The sequence below is a fragment of the Ceratosolen solmsi genome, unplaced genomic scaffold, assembly GCF_000503995.2.
Source record: "Ceratosolen solmsi marchali unplaced genomic scaffold, CerSol_1.0 scaffold27, whole genome shotgun sequence".
Classification (NCBI taxonomy): Eukaryota; Metazoa; Arthropoda; class Insecta; order Hymenoptera; family Agaonidae; genus Ceratosolen; species Ceratosolen solmsi.
In genome coordinates, this window is record NW_011948426.1 from 2,435,477 (window position 1) to 2,449,112 (window position 13,636).

General features: G+C 29.6%; 3 protein-coding genes across 3 annotated transcripts; 2 read left to right on the forward strand and 1 right to left on the reverse strand.

Annotated features, from left to right (window-relative positions):
* Positions 1 to 1,872: 1,872 nt before the first annotated feature.
* Positions 1,873 to 3,351, forward strand: LOC105363118 (phosducin-like protein). Its single transcript, XM_011500716.1, has 3 exons — positions 1,873 to 2,355; positions 2,434 to 2,848; positions 2,922 to 3,351. Exons 1-3 carry the CDS (start codon positions 2,149 to 2,151, stop codon positions 3,152 to 3,154), a joined length of 855 nt encoding a protein of 284 aa, XP_011499018.1. The 5' UTR covers positions 1,873 to 2,148; the 3' UTR covers positions 3,155 to 3,351.
* Positions 3,352 to 3,875: 524 nt separating this feature from the next.
* Positions 3,876 to 8,779, forward strand: Uba2 (Ubiquitin-like activating enzyme 2). The gene is given in 8 exon segments (XM_011500717.1): positions 3,876 to 4,274; positions 4,508 to 4,662; positions 4,758 to 5,045; positions 6,072 to 6,142; positions 6,227 to 6,445; positions 6,513 to 6,788; positions 6,986 to 7,575; positions 8,383 to 8,779. Coding segments are annotated over 8 exon segments (2,082 nt in total). The 5' UTR covers positions 3,876 to 4,130; the 3' UTR covers positions 8,722 to 8,779.
* Positions 8,780 to 9,123: 344 nt separating this feature from the next.
* On the reverse strand, positions 9,124 to 10,458 carry LOC105363311 (carbohydrate sulfotransferase 11). The gene is made up of 5 exons (XM_011500979.1): positions 10,318 to 10,458; positions 10,039 to 10,235; positions 9,853 to 9,960; positions 9,641 to 9,784; positions 9,124 to 9,545 (listed from the first exon to the last, which is right to left on the reverse strand). Exons 1-5 carry the CDS (start codon positions 10,456 to 10,458, stop codon positions 9,164 to 9,166), a joined length of 972 nt encoding a protein of 323 aa, XP_011499281.1. The 3' UTR covers positions 9,124 to 9,163.
* Positions 10,459 to 13,636: the final 3,178 nt, after the last annotated feature.

Genomic DNA, 13,636 nt, shown 5'->3' on the forward strand with positions numbered 1-13,636 from the left:
AAATATTATCGAATATTTTAAGTACAATATTGTATGAACGAAAATTCTCCGGAACAGTTGTCATCCATTTGACGGGCTATATTTCTTGTATATAAGTGTATTCTATAACAAATATAATTTCGTTATTAAATACTATTCATCAAATACTAATGCTATTATAAAAATACTTTTTATGTATTATGTATTATGTAAAGCAATTCGAACAAAATCCCATAAACATGAATTCAATGGATTTTTATATCAAACCTATAATTTTATTTATTTATTTATTTTTTTGCTTATACTTCTTATGATAAAACATATAAATAACAATATTGTAATAATTCTGTATTGTTGTATTATTTGTATAAGCAACGACAGGATTTATTGTATAAATCACAGATGTAGTTTGTAATTTTAGAATTATAATGGTAAGAATTGATTATCGGGAGTATGAAATTTGAATGAATATTATATTTTTTCATAAAAGTTTAAATGCTTTTGAGGTCATAATTTATTAATAATATTTTTTCAATGAAAACGAAATAAGAAAAATAATTTCAATTATATATATATATATATATATATATATATTAAATTTAAAGTACAATCAATAGAAATTTTATAACAGCAGGTTTTACCTTCACACAACTATGCACTTGTATTGTCCATTAAATCGTCTAATAATCACAACATTCTTGTATTGGCTAAAACATGCTTAAATCTTCTTTTATCCACTTCAACGTGTAGATTTTTATGTTACGGAAGTTTAATGATTCGATCCATACTGTCTCATAGAATATTCGCAAATTGTTTCGCAAAGAGCATAATCCGAATCGAATGAGTTAAAAATCCTTTATAATAAAAAAACACACGAGAATAGTGAAATGAAAAATTGCCAAAATTTATTATTGAATATAAAAAATACTCGTAATTAGTAATGCAAATAGTTGAGAAATGTTGTCAATATATTTATGTATATATATAAAAAAACTTTATGTCATAAAATAAAATATTTTACAAAAAGCTTAAGTTTTATATGCACAATAAAAAGTATGTAGAACACAAATACAATCGTATTAGTGATAAGTATTTTGAATGGTATTTATTCACTTTATCTATTTTGTCCATAAAAGTGCAAAATCATTGCCATGTAGTAGAAATCGTATAATTGCAAATAAAATTTTGTGTACAATCTTAGATTTCAACGAATATACCTAGTCAAAATAATAAAACGCCTAGGCGTAAATTAAGCGTTCAAATTAATTAAAAATCCTTTTGTCGGTACGTATACAGAATACAACAAAGAGCAAAAGGACAATTAATATTGTACCGAAGGGCTAACTTCGAATGCACGACAATTTCAATTACTCTACGTGAAAAATAATCATAAGTTTTATTATATTCAATGTATTATTGTATACACAACGAATAACGATGACATTATTTGAAAGTAAATTATTAACTAAAAACGATACAGATACTTTTTCATTTTCCCGTGCACGTAATTCCTGAATCCAATGAATCGACGAATGAAGGGCGAAACGCGACTTAATGGAAGAATGAGAGAAACAACGCCATACTTACATACCTTAAATCTGGGCATAAAGGGGGAGTAAAGTAAACATTCCAAAGTACACTCTACGAGTAGTGGCAATCAACTCGGGAGTGTCAAAAGCATAATAATAATCATATATCGTTGGTACTTTTTACCACTACGTCGATAAAACAGTTTTACATTGTATTGTTCTGTAGGCTGTCACAGTACGACACGCAATTCTAGCGCGTACAATATAATATATAATATTTTGGCTAATTAACTTATGTGATTCGCGTGTTGGCCTTGCAAGAAATAACCATGTAATGAGGCGAGAAAACTAGTCCAAATTAATAACGAATTATTTTTAACGCAGGTATTGAGAAGTTAGAATAGGATAGAAGAGCACAATATCCATTTAGGTATCATAAGTTTAATTTTCACCAGTATTTCAGTACCTCGTATTTCATAAAAGATTAACTAAGGATAATGTTTGGCTTAAGAAGCTATCAGAGCTTTAGTTTTAGAAAGTCGAGTGAACCATAGGTATAATAATTCACAAAAGGCATTATTAGAAGCTTTACTTAGCCGTATATTCAAAGACACTCGTACAGGAATCGCCAGTTGGTAATATGGCAACGCTCGAGGATAAGATTTTAGGTGAAAAGTCACAGTATTATTGCAGTAGTTCGAGCGACGACGAAGAGAATGGTTCTGAAAATTCTGATAAGGAGGATGAATTATCGAAAATTGTTGATATGCCAACGAAGCAACCATCCATGGATCTTTCAGAATGGGATGGCACCTCAAGTAATACAGGACCAAAAGGCGTTATTAGGGTTTGTTGTTTTGTGTACAAACTATTTGTAATGTTATTTCTAAATTGGTATCTTTTATCCTTTGGTTCGTCAATGTAGGACTGGCAGCGTTTTAAGCAGATAGAAAGCGAAAAGCGAGCTGAACAAGAAAAAGAGAGAATAGAACTTATGAAAAAGCTTAGCCTAACCTGCCGTAGTAGCTTAGACGACGAGAGAGAAAAGATGCTTGAAAGCGACTCTGACTTGGCTGATCTCATGGCCGATGAATTTCTTCTCGCTTATCAAAAGCAAAGAATGCAAGAAATGATAGCTAAAGCAGAAAAATTGCGCTTTGGAACAGTTATAAATTTAGAAAATGTTACCCAATTTCTAACAGCTATTGACAAAGAAGACAAATCGGTCACTATAATCATTCATATATATCAAAACGATGTTCCTGGCTGCGCTGCTATGAACGGCTGTTTTATAACACTAGCGAAAGAATATCCATATGTAAAATTCTGTAAAATATCAGGTACTTTGGACATTTGTATATCAATTATTATGTTCATTTAATATACAATTAATATCGTTGAAACTTGTTTTAGCCTCGACCGTCGGTGTTAGTAAACACTTTAAGAAAGAAGGTGTACCTGCCTTATTAGCTTACAAGAATAGTCAAATCATTGGCAACTTTGTTCATGTTACAAATAGTCTCGGAGACGATTTCTATGCATCAGATGTTGAATCGTTTCTAATAGAGCATGGTTTGCTTCGTGATAAGAGCTGCGTACCAGCAATCATTCAAAATAATGATAATAATGATTCCGACAGCGACTGAACAATCTCATTGCAAGCGTGAATCTGTAGAAGACTGTATTATATATAATAGAATTAAAATTATACTTGAAAATACTATTTAAAAAAGCAGGTATCTTTATGCAAAATGTAAAGTGAAACTAGAAAGAGATAAACGTGATTTTGCTGAATTTAATTTGCAACTCTATTTACGCTATTACGCTTTAACACCATAAAAATTAACTTTATTCATTACTATATTTTGATATTGAGATATTTTTATCTATTTAAATGAAATAAATTACATATATTAGTTTAAATATATTATTAATTTGTATTTGAAACATATATTTAAGAATGTATTACCTTTATTATCAATAAATGATTTATTAAAAAATAAAAAAACCTCATACTTTCATTATAAATCATATTAAATACAATTTCACGTCCTATTGGTAACGATGGGAATACATTATTTTCTTGACTTCTAGACCTTCCTTATTCATCTACGATTTTCCAATTAACTTAGCATTGCGTAGAAATGCCAATGAAAATACCCTGAAAATTTCGTTCAAATCACATTTCAAATATTTTTATTCCCTAATACTATTGCTTTGTGCTTCTTAACATACTTACAGTTGTACCAATATTAGCAAATTTAATGCCGGGCAAGAATATAATCAAAATAAACATTTTTTAATAATACATATTATTATACAATATTAGCAGATCTTCAACGATATTTCAAATTCAATGATTTATTCGAATTAAAATCATATTATCTAAAAAAAAAAAGCACAACATCTATGGCAAAACTCGCCTAACAGAGTATACCATAATATATCGCGACGGACCTGGCAATTCTAAACAATTTAACAAGCTGGTGTTAAGCACAAAACTCTAATCCGGCATTCTTCCGCATTGTATTTGTTTATCAAAGCAATTTAGTGACCGGCTACCGACTAAATTATTAATTAGTTGCTTAATGATTAGTGCTTAGTGGCCTTTTGACATTTAAAATGGCAGCAGCTATTCAAGATGTTTTTAACGAAAATTTACAAAATGCAATTCTAAAGAGTAAAGTGTTGGTTGTGGGTGCCGGTGGCATCGGTTGTGAAATACTTAAGAATTTAGTGTTGTCTGGATTCCCTGATATCGAAATTGTAAGTAAAACATACAATGTTTATATAATATAAAAAGATGCCGTACCAAGCTAACCTCACTTATCGTACATTCGAAGCCGCATTAATAGCCAGTATATCGAGGCACGCGTACATTAATTTAACATAACAATCTAATTAAGTAATTCAAATGAGTGACAGATTCGTAAATAATCGAACGTTGCCGATTGAAATGAAAAATTGCATCTCCTTCTCATACTTTATAATCCTTTCAGATTGATCTTGATACAATAGATGTGAGCAATTTGAATCGTCAATTTCTTTTTCAAAAACAACATATCGGAAAGTCAAAAGCTACAGTAGCCCGTGAAACGGCACTCACTTTTAATCCAGACGTTAAAATCATTGATCATCATGACAATATTACTTCGTAAGTACAAAAATGTGCGACTTGCAGCTTCCACGTTACATTTCATCTAATGCATAACTAATTGTAACTAATGCCATTAATAAATTGCATTTCAGTACTGATTATGGAATATCATACTTTAAAAAGTTCACATTCGTTTTGAATGCGTTAGATAATAGAGCAGCAAGAAATCACGTTAATCGCATGTGCTTGGCAGCAGAAATACCACTGATTGAATCAGGAACCGCAGGTTACGATGGGCAAGTCGAACTCATTAAGAAAGGATTAACACAATGTTATGAATGTACTCCAAAGGTAGCGCAAAAAACATTCCCTGGATGTACTATACGTAACACACCTAGTGAAACAATTCATTGCATCGTTTGGGCAAAACATTTATTTAAGTAAGTAATTTTGTAAACACAACTACGATAACAATAGTAACAATGGTTACTTTTTTAAATATATTGTTTGTGAATATGCTTGTTTTTTTTTTATTTTTAACTAATTTATTAATAATAATAAGTCAAAAGGTTTTGATGCAGGAAATAATAAGTGCTTATTAGTTAGATCGAAGCTTGCACGATGAATGACAAAGATATTAGAAATTTCTAGATTAATGGGATTAATGATTTAATGAATTTTGTGATTAAATTAACATTCGTTATTTTATACTTTTCGCTTTCTCATGTTCACATTGTTCCAACTTGTTTCAAATAATATTTTATACTATTTGTAAACAATATTCAAACTCATATCCGTCATTTAAATTACGCGCAAAGTATTTTTAAACGGTTGGACGATCGTAATTAAATTAATTTATTATATCGATACTTAAATACAACAATTTCTTTAATCACAATAAAAATGAATGTAATCGTTAACGTTGAAGCAAATAATAATAGTGTATAAAAAATATTAAAAATAACGTAAATGGAATTATATAAGAAATGTATATAATCAATAATAATGATAAAAATTAGTTATTTATAAAATATCAATTACAAAATGTAAATGTTTATATGATTTCTTGCATTAAATGTACAGTTTTATGCGTAAATACTGGTGCAGCCGAACAAAAAAATCTAAACTATTAATAATATACAAAGGAAACGGAAATATTTAAGTTTTCATTTAACAATACATGATGTTTTTTTCTATTAGAATAACTATCGAAGTAATCATTTGTTACAATATTTTGTTGAAACTATTACCTATTCATTAGGTGGTTAATAAGAGAAGATTGTAAAAATTCATTTACACGATTCTTTGTAATTATATATAAGTGAAAGTAATGTAAATAAATTTCTTACATATAATTTAATTTATTTAAATAAATAATGAAAGAGCTTTTTTAACGACGATTCTAAAAATGATATACATATATTGCATTAATTCATTGTTGTGATAAATAATTTAAATTTTAATAGTCAATTGTTTGGCGAAGAAGATCCAGATCAAGATGTCTCTCCAGACACAGCTGATCCAGAAGCAACAGGAGGTAAAATTATTTACATTATTCCTTTCTTTTTCTTTTGTTACGTGGTTTGACAAAATAATCGATATGCGCATGAAAATATTTCAGATACTATAGGAGAAACTGCTTTGCAGTCTGAAGCTAATGATAATGGAAATATTAAACGTGTTTCTACACGATCGTGGGCCCAATCTAATAATTACGATCCTGAAAAACTATTTACCAAACTCTTCCACGATGATATTAAATACCTTCTCAGTATGGATAATTTATGGAAAAAACGTAGACCGCCGACACCATTAGATTGGAATAATTTATCCGATGGAGGTAAATAGTTTATGAAAATTATGTATTAAAATGAAATGTACGCTAAAGTACAAAACGTTTTACCAAGTTTAATTTCAATTATTAGTTGCCAGCTGTAGTAAAGAGGATGAAAATTCTGTACTGAGGGATCAACAACGCTGGAGTATATCAAAATGTGGCTTAGTCTTTGCAGAATCGCTTAAAAATTTAAATGCTAATTTTACGAATTGTAGACAAAAGTCTGCAACGGATCATCTTGTATGGGACAAAGATGACGAAGCGGCTATGAATTTTGTAGCATCCTGTACCAATATTCGAGCCCACATCTTTGGCATTCCACAAAAAACCCGATTTGACATTAAATGTAAGTATTTTATATTACAAACAATGTACAACATAATACTCATAATAATTACTATTTATTTCTATGGATTTGTAAATAGTTAAACATTTTTGTGTAGCATTAGTATTTACCGCAAGCACAGCTCTAGTTGTGAAACAATTTATCAAAATATCTTTATATCGAATGGAAAATATTAAAGAGTTAATTTTTTATTTTAGCAATGGCTGGTAATATCATTCCAGCAATAGCTACAACCAATGCAATAATTGCCGGAGTGGTAATTTTACATGCTTTCCGGGTATTGTTGAATATGTTACAAGACTGTAAATCCGTTTATCTTCGACCAAAAATGAATCATCGAAATCAGCTGCTAGTGCCAGAAAAGTGCATAAATGCACCCAATCCAAAGTGCTACGTATGTGCCAAAACTCCAACAGCTGCTCTCGCTGCCGATGTAACAAGTATGACTGTAAAGCAGTTAGAAGATACAGTATTAAAGCAAGGTATGAATATGATTGCTCCGGATGTTATGATAGATGGGAAAGGCATAGTTGTTATTAGTAGCGAAGAAGGAGAAACAGAAGATAATAATAACAAAATTTTACAAGAGGTTGGAATTGTGGATGGATCGGTTCTTTGCGTTGATGATTTTTTGCAGAATTATTCCTTAAAAGTAACTGTTATTCATCGAGATAAACCTGCGCCTAACAGTGACGAATCCGAGTTTATTATTACAGCAGATGCAGAAGACCTCAAACCTAAAGAAGAAAATAACATTGGTGCAAAACCTTCTACATCGAACGGAGATGTGAGTAACATTGGATAACAGTAATATCAGATATTTATTATATTAGAGAGAATACCGCTAGGAATAAAATTAATGCAAATGATTATCCAATACCAATACGAATCTTACAAATTTTTGAAAAATGATTAAATTATTATTATATGTAGCTATTTTTATAAAATACTTAGATAATGGATGCTTGAAACTTGTGAAATAATTATGTCGTAATTGACTTATTAAGATAAAGATTAGAATTAATTTTTTAATTAAAATAATCAGTGTATTGCTGAAATTTAATATTAATTTTAACGTACAGCTTAAGATTATAAATTAAATGGAAATGTAATTGTTAAAAATGTTGTTTGGTTCGGAGCTCTGATAAGAATCGATCGGAGAACCGATCCTAATCACTGTAATTCATTCATTTACTTGAGTTGCCACTTTTCTATTAAGTAATTATACACATTTAATGCAGTTTTCTTAAAAAAGAAGAGTAAGCTGAAATTATCCGTGTGTTACATTTCAGTTGACTACAATAAAACGTTGAATAAACTCATAATAGTAATTAGAGTAAAAGATTGTCAACTCTAGCAGTTTAAATTGAATTGAAATAAAAATGTTGAGTTTAACACAAATCATAATAATTAAATGAAATTCACTTTATCTATTTTAAATATTAAAAATTTGATAGCCAAATATAACAATTAACTATATCTCTCGTTTAACTATTAAAAATCACGTAAGCGTAAAGTAAAAGATGTTTTTAATTGGTCTTATTGCGTAGCTATAAAGGCATAACATTTAATCGCTGTTTTATAAATCTTTCAGGCTGCTAAGAGTGAGAATGAGGTGTCGCCCGAAAAATCCGAACTGGGCTCAGCGAAGAAGCGAAAAACCGATCCACTTTCAGATACTACACCAAGCAAAAAGCGAAAGGTTGAGGTGAGCAGCAATGTATCCGACAGCGATGATGACATTTGTATAGTTGAACACGACGCCAATTCTAATTCTGTGGCGATGTCAAAATTGCCAATGAAGCATAAAATTCCCACAACTAAGCACGACGATGACGAGAACGACAACAATGACGACGATGACGATTGCTTTATTGTTGATATCGACGATGATAATTCTGATGTCTGCATGATATCCGAGAAGACTAAGTAATCGATCCATAGTATTAAGTCACCTTTTTTTTCTTCATTTTTTTTTTTTTACATTATTCGATTAAAGAAAACTTATTTCTTAAAGTTATATTAAATTAATGTGGAAATAATATTAAAGAATGAATAATTTTCAAACTTGTATATCAATGTATTTTAATAATAACTTTCATTTTATGGTTAAAAAAAAAAACAAAAAAAAGAAAGTATTACATATATGTATAATATTAAATCTACACAGATAGCTTTATAAATAAATATAATTAATTTCCACGAAATAAAATACGATATTTTACAGGAAAAAGTGTTTTTTGATTAAAAAAAAAAAAAAAAAAAAAAAAAAAAAAAAAAAAAAAAAAAAAACAGCGGAAAAATTTTTTTTAAAAAAAAATTTTTTTTCGAAGTATGTTTTGCTAATAAAATTTATTGAGAAACGAAAGAATGAATTAGTCTCCATCCGTACATTCAAAATACTTATCAAATTCATAATTGAACATGTCAAAGTCAATTCTATATTTTTCATATAAATTAACAACCGCTTCGTGCGATAGATTTTTGAAGTAATTACAAGTTTCTTCGAAATTAGTACATCCTGCCTTCGTCTGTTCCAACTTTGGTAGATAAACATCATTTTCATTAAGATGCATTCGAGCAAACATATAATCGATATCACCGCTTGTGTAATTGTCTAATTTCAATACAAAATCGTATTGAATGGAACAAAGGGCACAATGTTTGTAATATTGATTCCAATGTGGATCATCCTTGTCGGAATCTTGCTGTAAAAGCCACTTGACAAATTCTTTAAACGTCGGTATTAATTTTAATCTAAAGAAAGCAATGCGTATAAAAACTACATGATACTTGACAATTTGATGAATAGATCGAGATAAGAATAATATTTTTCAAATCGCTTTAATCACCTTTTATCTTCATAAAAGATTTTAAATACAGATTCGTCGATTGTCCCGGACGATTCGAATAATTCTTGTCTCGTTACGTGAAATATTTTTGGAGCATAAATCCACGATTGTGCCGTATACTTTGAATTATCTTCTATTCTGTCTCTATTTTAAAATAACACCATTAACATGCAATCGCGTTTATTGATATTTTTTTTTTGATAAAACCTTACCTAAATGCAGAAACTAGTCTCTCGAATGGATGCCTCACTACAAGGAGCTTAAAAACTTTCGAATCTTTTAATATATCATCGGTCTTTGGGGCCAAGAACTCAACTTCTCTAACAAATTTTAGCAAAGCGTAAATAATACGAAGTATCAAATGTAAAGATAAGAGAAATAAAAGAGATTTAGTTTACTTGTAATAATTGCGCGTAGTCATTCGATTGTTCATTTCGGAAAAGATTTTTGTAAAACTCGTCGAGCCAACTTTCCTAATCCAACAATATAAATCATTATGTTGAAAACTATATAAAAAGTTCTTTTTATTAATCGAAGTGGTCAAATTATTTTCTTTACAAGTGTCCGACATTTGCTTCACTATCTTTCGATTATCCTGAAAATAGTTAAATTATATTAAATAAAAAATTTAGAAAATTCTCATTATAAATATATACGCTTAACGTATTTAACGTCACCTTCGGCTCGGGAGGAATAATCTTAACTGTCTTTTTAAAAATGGAGATGCCAATATTTTTATCCTTTTTTCCATTATGACTAAAATTATTAAGCCTCTCGCTGTGGGTGGCTGATGATTTGTGGTTTTTCAAAATACTCATAAGATTATTGTAAATGTAGTCGCTACTTTTAATTTTAATGATCAACAAATTAATACCAAGATAAATAATGAAAAAGAAAAGAAAGCGGGTGTAATGAGTTTTCACCGACATAGCTAAGTTGCCTTGTCTATTCAGCACTTGGTTTTGCACTGAGGATATTCAACAGCTTCCGTTTGGAGACGCATATGTTGTAGGCGTGGATGTTCGGTATGATAATTTCTTATCTCCCAAGTTCTTTTTTCCTTTAAAATCGAGGCATCGAAGGATAATACAAAAAAAAAAAAAATTTATATATATATATATATATATATATATGACAATGTAACGAATCATTTGACGTGAGAAGGAATCACCAATGAAAAGTAAAAATATTCTTTAATGTAAATGGTATATTTTTAATAAGTAAATTTTCATAAAAGCTTTTGAGTTGGATCGAATTTAATGTAAGACAGTAAGTAGCATTCAAATCTAAGTTCGAAGATTCGAACTTTCTCTCATTATTCATTCATTTTTTTTAACAATAAAAAAGTATTTTCTTATCTTCAAACATTTTTATTATGAATGACTCAAAATTTTATAGCAATTTTTTTCCCATTATAATTAAAAATTAAATCAGAACCTTTCGCAAAAATGTTCGATACAAAGATACAAAGGTGTTACGGTTACCGCCAGCCACCTTCTAAGTTTCTAAACATTAACGCGCAAAATGTAAAAGAGAAATAATGTACTATTGGAGATCACTGGGATTTTTCTGTTAAATCATCATACTGTAGGTGACTAAATATCTTTTCAATTTATACAGTATAAAAAATCGTATACAATGCAACAAACAATGTTGATTAATATACCGGACTTCAAGTTTTCACGTTCACTGCAGTGATAAACTATATTTCGTCAATCATTTATTATTATGTATTACAGAGATTTTTAAATACTTTTTAATAAAAATCAATTTTACTCAAGTTTTTATTCATTCATAACGTTATTTCACCAAAGGAACACAAAGATGCTCGAGAGATAATGGTTAAAAAAAAAAAAAAAAAAAAAAAAAAAAAAAAAAAAACAATTACCAATTTGTTCAATTACCAATTTGTTTTTAAAAGACAATATATGTATAATATAATATACGCCTCCACAACAACTATTAATATTTGAATTATTTCATAAACTTAAGAAATAATTCAAATGAACATAGACTTAAGAGATTTAAAAAAAAAAAATTAAAAAAAAAATCAAAAAAAAAAAAAACTAGGCCATTTTTAAGGTATTTATATAAACCACATTAGTAAAGGTCGATTCAGTCCATAATCTAACTTCATTGCACACATTTATACATTTTTTTGTGCATTGAACTTTAGACTCGCTTAAGCGAATAATTTGTGGTAAAAAATACTTTCCTGTTTTATCTAATTGTGTTTCGTTATTGCTGGGATTAAAAAATATTTCTACAAATTGCTGACACAGTATAATTAAAATATCAATTATAAATAAGCATTGAAAAATATTTAAGAAGAAACGAAGTAAAACACATCAGAAAATTTCATGTTTCGCATGTTGCACTATGTATATGTCAAATAATTTACGTACCCAAGTAAATACATATAATGAAATATTTAAAAAAAATTTAAAGTACTTTTTAACTTATGCAGAAAAACTTGAACTCTCCCATAATAGCAAAATTTTGTATTAAAACAGAAAAAATATTTCTTATTTAAGAAGTGGAACGCTACCGAAATGAAATCCAGTCTTTAATAAGTGACAGCGTTTATCAAATTTCGGATAATGATTACAAAAAATATAGTCTGTACGCAATATTTGTCAACTAAACATTGTAATGCACTATACAGAGTTATATTAAATGTCATTGTATAAATTGCTTATATAAATGCAATTTATTTTCATACATATTGTTCAAGCGAATAAATCTCTCAAAAATGTTTAATTTATGAAATGATAAAGAATACGTAAAAAATATTTAATGTTCTTCTCTTAAGAGCTAAATCACACGTACGCAGCATGCATTCAAAAATCGATGCTCACGCACGCAGGCACACACACACACACACACACACACACACACACACATATATATATATATATATATATATATATATATAAAGATCATTCAACTGTATAAACTAAAGAATTAACGTATCCATTTCGGCAACATTCAGCTCACGGTATATTCCACGCGCTATTTTTTATTCATACTCCACCCGGGGAAAAAATGTACTGAATCCTTAAAATGTCATATCTAATCAAATCCCAAATTTGGAGCTAGCAAATGATCCTAATATAGGAATTTTAATTCATTTAAGAGCTGATAAATATATTAATGCATCGCCGACATTGTACATTTGGATCCGATTGGATACGATCATATTTACATTAATAAACACTAATAGAAGGTTTAGAAAAACCTTCGCTCGCTTCCATTTATTGAATAACAATTATTCGGTTAAACAATCGATCGATTGTTCAAATCAGCTTTCTAGTCACGGATATAAAAGATGACTTGTCAGAAATTAGAGGTACTTAAACATGTATCTTTAAAATAAAAAAAAAAATAAAAAAAAAAAAAAAGTAAGCTTTTTTGTACATTTCACAAGACTCGTATTGAAGTTCACGCTGCACGCCTCAAGTTCCTAATGTTCAAAAAATTACTTGCTCGGTTAATACAAAGCCCAAATGAAGCGTCGTTTGGGGACCAAAGACTTAAAGCATCCCCCCATTAACTATTCTTATTCGAGGAAACAGTACGAAGCAACTTTTCACGACGTCCAATACCGCAAGTAAAACGCCGATCCTCAACAAACAACAATTCTTCATGCATCGATAAAAAAAAAAAAAAAAAGGACTTGTTTCTTTCGTCCCGGCAGTTGGGACGAGAACGCGGAAGATATCGTGCCCCCGACGCTTATTTCAAACGCCAACGAACTCAGTACTAATAGAAGAAAGTGATTTTCCCCAGCGCTTAGAGAAACAGTTGAGCCTTTATCGGAGAAATGCACTTCCACGCGGTATCGACTCTGATCTAGAGAGGCGGTGGCCCCAATGCTCAATTTTATTGTGCTTAGACGTTGCCCGGTTGTGCGATGCTACTTACTACAAAATTGCGAACTTACTGAAAATATACTCCGCGCTCGTCGCCGGAACTTCTGTCTCTACCTAAGTAGTG

What these genes read in the sequence shown, in the direction of transcription:
- LOC105363118 (XM_011500716.1), top strand. Translation starts at nt 2,149, where the DNA reads ATGGCAACGCTCGAGGATAAGATTTTAGGTGAAAAGTCACAGTATTAT. An exon ending in GACCAAAAGGCGTTATTAGG is followed by an intron (nt 2,356 to 2,433) that starts GTTTGTTGTTTT and finishes TCGTCAATGTAG; the next exon opens with GACTGGCAGCGTTTTAAGCA. An exon ending in AAAATTCTGTAAAATATCAG is followed by an intron (nt 2,849 to 2,921) that starts GTACTTTGGACA and finishes AACTTGTTTTAG; the next exon opens with CCTCGACCGTCGGTGTTAGT.
- LOC105363311 (XM_011500979.1), bottom strand. Translation starts at nt 10,458, where the DNA reads ATGAGTATTTTGAAAAACCACAAATCATCAGCCACCCACAGCGAGAGG. An exon ending in TTATTCCTCCCGAGCCGAAG is followed by an intron (nt 10,236 to 10,317) that starts GTGACGTTAAAT and finishes AACTATTTTCAG; the next exon opens with GATAATCGAAAGATAGTGAA. An exon ending in ATCTTTTATGAAGATAAAAG is followed by an intron (nt 9,546 to 9,640) that starts GTGATTAAAGCG and finishes TGCTTTCTTTAG; the next exon opens with ATTAAAATTAATACCGACGT.